An 8,164-nucleotide genomic window follows, 5' to 3' on the forward strand; every position below is an offset into this window, starting at 1 on the left:
ACATGTCTTCAGTGAAGATTATGCTTGTAGTTTCTCTCTTCATCCCTGCTGTGAGGTCCAGTTCAGGTACATGCTTTAATACACAGATTAATTGCATTTGCCGTTTTTCAGTGTTAAAATGAACTTTAGGGTTTAAGGAATGTACCCACGTTACTAGAGATTATCACTGTTTGTTGTGCTTAAAGCAGTTTATGTTCCAGGGTCAATACAAGTTAAGTGCAATATACTGTAAATTATTTTCTGTGGTTAATCAACAGCATGCCACAGATTCTGTCAACAGAACTTTACTTGTATAAAACCATGACCATGAAATGTGTTCTGCTTCTTCTGAAGTACCACAATCCAAATGTTATGTTTGTAATTCTGTGTTCATCAGATTTGTGGAAATTGGAATGCCCGCCTACATATGGAATTCTTGCTCAGTCCACAGTTATCAGATGCTATTTCAAAGACATAAAAGATATTCACATAGTTGCAGTTTCTTTAAGAAAAGTTGGACAGGACAAGCCATTATTTGCTCAAGAAGAATCAAAAAGATCAGGAGATCAACGCTTTAGTCTTGAAAACTCAGCGATGAGTCCATCTCTGCAAATCTCTGACACAATGTTTTCTGATGAGGGTGAATATCTGTACCATGTTGTAACGGACAGGGGTTATGAAGACATACAACTTAGCATCAGTGTCACGGGTGAGTTTCAATTTCTTTAGTCTTATGACTAAAAATGCATACAAGCACACTGCCTTGCTTACAAGAGTCTTGGTGCTTATCATTGTTTTGTTCTTTCTCAATAAAGCGAAGTACAAGGATCCTGTCACAAGCACATGGCCTGAAAATGTAAAGGATGGAGGACCTGTCAGCCTTTACTGCAATGCTACTGACGGCTACCCAGCAGGCTCCATCCATTGGTTTGACCATTCTGGAACCAACTGGACCATAAATTCAGAACTGACAAAAACCCCCAAGGATATCAACGGTGTAAAATCTGTGGCTTTGTCTAGCAAACTGACTTTCAAGTCTATCGTCTTGGGTCTGGAACCATTTAGATGCATCGTCTTTAATAGTAAATATGTACAAGATGGAGAAAACACAATGGAGATCACATCTGCTATACGTAATTAAGCTTAATTTTCTTATCTCTATGAGTGCTTCTTTTACATAGCAAGCAGGTTGTGCAACAGAGATGATCTGCTGAAAAAAATGTGCTACTGTGTCTAGACACATGCCAACTTAAGAGTTGACAGTAGCACCATTTAAGGAGTGTTTACATAATCATATTTCATTGTGTGAAAATATGCATTCTCAAAATGAAAGTTTTGAGACAAAGCACATTTAGATTTAAATTGTATTATATTGTTTTACTGGTGTCATTAGAGTCTATATTTTTTTTAGCAATACAATTGTGTGCAATAATGGACTGCCACTGCCACACAATAGTCTACTAGAGATATTTAAGGTTACTGTGAGTCAACAGATTTCTAAAACTGCCCATTGTATTGAAGATAATCTTTTAGTTCATAATATATTTTTACAACACTGTCATGGAGAATCTGTGCTCTGTGTGAATTGTATGCATTTTGTTTCTCCAGATGATGATAACAAGGATTCTTCTGGATCTAATACAACAAACATTGTTGCTGGTGTGATGGTCATTGGATCGCTTACTGTTGGCCTGCTGTTTGCTCTGTTGTGTTTCAGAAAAAAAAATGCTCAGCGTGAGTATGCCTTTAATATTCATTCTAAGGGTAACAAAATCTAAGGGTACATTTGAGTGATTATGTCTGCAGGTTGGATTTCTGTTAAACACAGGTTTTTCACTTATTTGGCATTCAAAGGGGAAATGTGGCAATGCTTAAAGTTAGAAAGAACGTGCCTCAGCAGATCTTGTATCAGGGAATTCTTGTGTTACTGAAAAACTAGACTTACTTCCTTATCATGATTTTCTAAATGTATTTAGACATAACATGACTGCCCTGAGTGAAACTGCAGTGAGCTAGGTTTTGTGAAGTGGTGTTTTGACTTCTCTATAGTTCTTAAAGTCTATTTAACAGTATAGGTTTGACAGTCAGTAGTGATATCATGTAATTTTGCACTAAATTTATTTACAGCTAGACGACCTTCTGCCCTTCCTATTCTAAGTAGGTTAAATTTGTGTAATTCTTTCTTAACAACTGGGTTTGGTTAAACATCTTCTCTATAAGACTTTTATTGTTTCTGTTTCAACTAGGCCTATTTAGTTGCACATTGTAATAGTTTCTGCATGGGGATCAGTTGTTTCACTTTCCCACTTTTCTTTTTTTTTATCTGAGTTAAAATATGTGTAGATATATCTGAAAGAATATTTGGTGTGAAAGTACAGAAACTCTGGCTCATTCTGATACACAGCTCTCTCTCTCTCACTCTCTCTCTCTCGGCTGCTCCCATGAGGGAATGTCACAGTGTATCATCTGCATAGTTTATTTGGCACAGGTTTTATTTGTTCTTTCTGGCTCATCCCTCTCATTTTTTGGGGTTAGGGATTGGCACCTAAATTGCTGTAAACTTGTGCAATCCCAGTGACTGCAAACGGATACAGCAGTATAGACTGCACTAATACATTTATAAGTTCCTATCAATGAGTAATGCATGAAATGTTGTTTTTAAATAGATTATGAACCAGGAAATGCTGTTGAAGATGATCTGGAAAATGGTAACATCAGGTAGGCCCAGAGATCATATTTGCATTTAGGCAAAGATCAAAACAATACTACACATGGTTTAATACTTAATAGTTAACAGTTAACAGTTTGTTTATTTGTTATAGCCTGTAAGGGTAGTTATATAACTTTTTATATGAATTTTCACTTTCTATTTATATATTTTTTTGTATTTTTTTTAGTCCTGAGCATTGAAGCTTGTAATATCAGGAGATGAAATTGAAACTATAAACCCTGATTTTCATACTGAGATCAGCGCAGCCGCCATTTGACCGAAACAAAAGTGAAAGCATAAGGAAAATGGCTGCTGTTTCAGGGATTTGTAATATGTGGGCAAGTAATAACGGTAAGACTTAACACTTAGTTAACTTCTCTTTACATTTACAATTAAATGTGGCTTTAGAGATCATATACACTAATACTTGTCAAATTAATTGCTACATCAATATAAACATGAGTTTTAAAGAGGTTTTTGGATGTTTTCAGAAAATTTGAGAAATGATTTTGCAAATGCTTTCATAAGTCTGGTCAGAAATCTTAAATCATTATTCATGATTATTTTACAAAACAGTTGTAGTTTTCAGAAATAGTTAATAATATTCAAATCTAAATATAGTTCTGTAAAAAGTGTTTTATATCTTTCTAGTGAGTTTTTCCATCACTACTGTCACCTTTGGCTTAACTCACTGAGGGTTTTATGGTAATATTGTTCTGTAAAGCATCTTAGTAACAATATTCAAGCTTATTAGGTAAGCGTTATACAAATGAACTTGAATTCAATTGAAAACATTTATTCTCAGCTTTATGCATCAAACATTAATAGCATTAATGCAAAAATGATTTGTTTTGTAATTGTGTTTATACTGCTGCCATTGTATCACTGGTCACTTACGCTTCACATCAATGATAGTAACTGTCAAATAAGTCTCACATTCAGCTTTCATTTTCAGATTCTGAACATTTAAAAGTGAAGTGAATGATGCATGAATTGTAATGTGGTGATTTTTCAGTGAATACAGCAACTGTAAATACAACTGTGAATACAATAAGTGGACCAGTTTCTGTTAATACAAGGAATGCCGTGGTTTTAAAGTAGGAGGGGACAGGATTAAGGTGTGTGTGTGTGTATGTGTTTTCTCCCTTGATTTTAATTTGAAATAAAATCATATTCATTGTTTGTAAAATGTAGCATGTAGAGAGACCTTGAATCTTTAAACACTTGTATATTTGTATTTTGTTTTTAACCATACTGCAATAAAATAATAAATACATTTTGTCTTCTTGCTGCCTTTTAATCATCACTTCACAGCCCATGGGTATCTGACATATTTTTCAGTAACCTCTATAAATAATAATAATAATAATAATAATAACAAAAAGAGTGAGTCAGTGGGGTATCTTCCATGAGACAATTTTTAACATTTTAGTCTTACCGTTACTAACTGATCTAGTTTCTTTTTAGACCTAGCGCTTTTGTAATGGTTATTTGGTAACACTTTACAATAAAGTCTCATTTGTTAACCTTAATGAATGCATTATCTAACATGAACTAACAATGAGCAATGCACATTTTTTAATTTTTACATATATTTACTTTTATTTTAACATTTATTGTGCATTTACTTATGTAAATATATATATATATAAAGAGCTGGGTAGATTACTTGAAAATTGTAATCCGTTACTGATTCCAGATTACATGACAAATTGTAGTCAGTAACGTAATCCGTTATATAATCAGATTACATTTTGATTAATTTTAGATTACTATTGACCTACACTCTTAAAAATAAAGGTGCTTCAAAAGGTTCTTCAAGCGATAAGAGCTGGGTAGATTACTTGAAAATTGTAATCAGTTACTGATTCCAGATTACATGACAAATTGTAGTCAGTAACGTAATCCGTTATATAATCAGATTACATTTTGATTAATTTTAGATTACTATTGACCTACACTCTTAAAAATAAAGGTGCTTCAAAAGGTTCTTCAAGCGATGCCATAGAAAAACCATTTTGGGTTCCACAAAGAACCATTCAGTCAAAGGTTCTTTAAAGAACCATTTCTTTCTTACCTTTTTATAATCTGAAGAACCTTCTTTCACCACAAAGAACCTTTTGTTCTTCAGATGTTAAAGGTTCTTTATGGAACCAGTTAGACAAAAAGGTTCTTCTATGGCACCGTGAAGAACCTTTATTTTTAAGAGTGTAACTAGTTTATCATATTGATTTAAATAGGATAATCTCGTACCATATTGATAGAAAAATGCAAAGAAAAAGAAAATATATAACATTTCTTGTTATTAATATATTGAAGTGCACTAAACATTACATTACGGCAAGGTTTCCTAAACTGGGGCTCCTGAAGGAACTGCAGGGGGTTCAGGAGTTTAATGAAAAGCGAATAATTAAAATCATAAAACTGTAAAATTAAAATAAATAATTTTAAAATAACAACAATCAAAATAAATAAACAATATGTTTACCTGCATATCATGTGACTATTAACCAACATCAGAGGTGCGTGAACATGCAAATGTAATTTAATTATTAACCTATTACCTTAAAATCTCAGGGGGGAATTCAAATAAATAAATTAGATGAAACTTGATTTGGCTGACAAAAAAAAAAAAGTTTGGGAATCACTGCATTACTGTACATGTAAATAAGAAATAACGTGAATTTGTGCATTTTAATGTGTTTGAAAGAAAAAAGCCTTCCAAAGACACAGTAATACATGGTTAAATGCTGAGTGATAGCCTAATTCAAATACAAATTAATGTGTTCATCAGTTGATGCCATGTTGAAATGTTGAGAAAACACTTTTGTAAATCATTGTAAATCATTGGTCAAATGCTGTGTGGGCTCTCAATTGTCTGTGCAATTACAACCACCAGACCAGTGACTGGTCTTTGTGTGAATGTCCACAAAACTGGAAGACTTTCTGAATATATATATATATATATATAGGCTATTTGTGCTATTAGTGATAGGCTATTTTAGAAAGGAACAAACTATGAAAAAGAGGAATAAGGGAGTATAAACAATAGTTGTTTATTTGTTATAGCCTGTAAGTTTAGTTATATAACTTTTTATATGAATTTTCACTTTCTATTTATATATTTTTTTGTATTTTTTTTAGTCCTGAGCATTGAAGCTTCTAATATCAGCAGATGAAATTGAAACTATAAGCCCTGATTTTCATACTGAGATCAGCGCAGCCGCCATTTGACCGAAACAAAAGTGAAAGCATAAGGTATATAGTACTATTGTGTAAATATGTAATTAATAAAAACGTAACTGTAATCTGATTACGAGTATTTTAAAATGTAATTTACTCTAATTACAAGTACTTAATTTTTGGAATCCAGATTACATGTAATCAGTTACTACCCATCTCTCTCTCTAATATATATATATATATATATATTAGTAAATGTTGAGATTACAGAACAGCATAAATTAGTACACCCCCTCTGAACATAAAGATATATTTCTATTTCTTAATTATCACTCTTACAATTTGTGGGAAGATGGCAAGATTTAAATATATTAAAATACTTAGTTAAAAGAAAAAAATATATAATTTTCAAAATAAGTAAATTAGGCAATTTTGCTTAAAGGGGTCATATGATGTTTCTAAAAAGAACATTATTTTATGTATTTGGTGTAATGAAATGTGTTTATGCGGTTTAAGGTTCAAAAAACACATTATTTTCCACATACTGTACATTATTGTTTCTCCTCTATGCCCTGCCTTTCTGAAACGCATCGATTTTTACAAAGCTCGTCGGTCTGAAAAGCAAGGTGTGCTCTGATTGGTCAGCTATCCAGTGCGTTGTGATTGGCCGAATACCTCAAGTGTGTGACGGAAATGTTACGCCCCTTACCATACTGTGATGCCGTGTCCCGGCCGGAGCAACGAGACAAAAACATTAAAACCCATTATAAATGAGGCATTTGTTGCATCCAGTGGGGACATAATTACGGATTATATTGATTTATACTGTCTTTTTACGCGTTGCGTTGCATCGCGCCGTGTAAACATAAAACCATGTCTGCATTTGTGATCGGAGAACTGACAAACAGCAAGCGCTACTCTACACTGCTCAAAACTCTGGCAAAATCCTTTAAATATGAAAAACGTACTTACAGACTGTGAGTCAGAACAGCCGACATTGTAGTCTACTCTCCCAGGAAACAGTCCTCTATAAAATGCGCTGCACACATCTGAATTTTTGGGTTGAACTGTTCTGTAACAGTGTTTTAAATACAACTTAACCACTAATTTCTAGTTGTGTCCTCTTTTGAAAGGCCAAACAAAGTAGTTTCGCTTTCACAACGAAACACACAGCGTCACACACGGTGGGCTAGAGTGAGCGGAGGCCGGCGGTGGCCAGCGGGCTTGAGTGCGCGGTGGCGGGCGGGCTTGTGGCAACCACATGTGACAACCCGGGGCTGGACTCCGCTTCGTCCACGGTGAAAGCCGATCCGGCGATCCACAGCGCGAAGTTGATGTATTTCCTCAGCTACCAGCACGGATCAGCTCTAGGCGTGACGAAGCATTACAAAGTTACGCCTTCTTTCTTTGCGTGAACATTTGGGCGGCTTTATGCAAATCTTCCCACATCGTTATGTAGACATGTGGGGGCGTGTTAGAATGAGCTGTTTTAGGTAGTCATGGTTGACTCTTAACTTTTATAAAGAATACCTCTTTGGATTTGAGACTTTAGTCTTTGCAACTTTACAGATCTTCTTTATGCACCAAGAGCTTGTAACACTCCAAAGAGAAAGGAAAAATTGAAATCGCATCATATGACCCCCCTTTAAACGAAGGGTTGCAAAGAGGAGTACACCCTTGATTAAATTTCACCTGCATTTATTCCAGTATGTAGTATGTCCTCCATCATGCCTATTGTCACATCTAGAGGCGTCATGCCCATTCAAAGTGACAATGAAAAATGGGGCACATGCCCCCTCAGATTTTTGAGCCAATTGGATTTTGAATATTCAGCTTCCAAAAGACAAAAAATAGCAGATTAATATTTTCTATATTTAATACAATCACACCAGCGTGATTAGAACACTCAGTGCACCATATCATCAGCTGCTAAATTCATATCTGCTTTCGCTTGCTGGCGCTGAGCCACGGATGCGTTTTTACAGTACTGTGCATTAACCAATCACACATGATGCTGTTGAGCTGATGAATGCAATGACCAATCAGAGGTGTTCAGATGAGTCATGGGTAAAATGCCGGTGTTTTCTTCACTCGCTCGCTGACTGAATACCTCTTTCTGGCGAATTCTCTCGTCAGAAACTACAAAGCGCAAATGTGTGTACGAATCTATAAGCAATTAATTTCATAATGTAAACAGCTTCAATGATTTTAATGCGAGTTTTTGAGAGTGCTTGAACTAGACTATCAAAGAACATTTTCACTGACAATGTAAATGTTCTTTGCTCTCTTTCT

At 34.7% G+C, this 8,164-nt stretch overlaps 1 protein-coding gene across 4 annotated transcripts; it reads left to right on the forward strand.

Annotated features, from left to right (window-relative positions):
• LOC107561032 (uncharacterized) lies at positions 1-5,917 on the forward strand. Of its 4 annotated transcripts, none has more exons than XM_016245361.1 (7): positions 1-66; positions 377-688; positions 795-1,112; positions 1,588-1,713; positions 2,107-2,136; positions 2,646-2,697; positions 5,834-5,917. In XM_016245361.1, exons 1-7 carry the CDS (start codon positions 3-5, stop codon positions 5,844-5,846), a joined length of 915 nt encoding a protein of 304 aa, XP_016100847.1. In that variant the 5' UTR covers positions 1-2; the 3' UTR covers positions 5,847-5,917. The 4 variants fall into 4 exon arrangements, with proteins under 4 accessions (XP_016100847.1, XP_016100846.1, XP_016100850.1 ...); XM_016245360.1 differs by lacking the exon at positions 5,834-5,917 and adding an exon at positions 2,877-3,942; XM_016245364.1 differs by lacking the exon at positions 2,107-2,136.
• The last annotated feature ends 2,247 nt before the right edge of the window (positions 5,918-8,164 follow it).

The sequence above is a fragment of the Sinocyclocheilus grahami genome, unplaced genomic scaffold, assembly GCF_001515645.1.
Source record: "Sinocyclocheilus grahami isolate Dianchi unplaced genomic scaffold, SAMN03320097.WGS_v1.1 scaffold752.1, whole genome shotgun sequence".
Classification (NCBI taxonomy): Eukaryota; Metazoa; Chordata; class Actinopteri; order Cypriniformes; family Cyprinidae; genus Sinocyclocheilus; species Sinocyclocheilus grahami.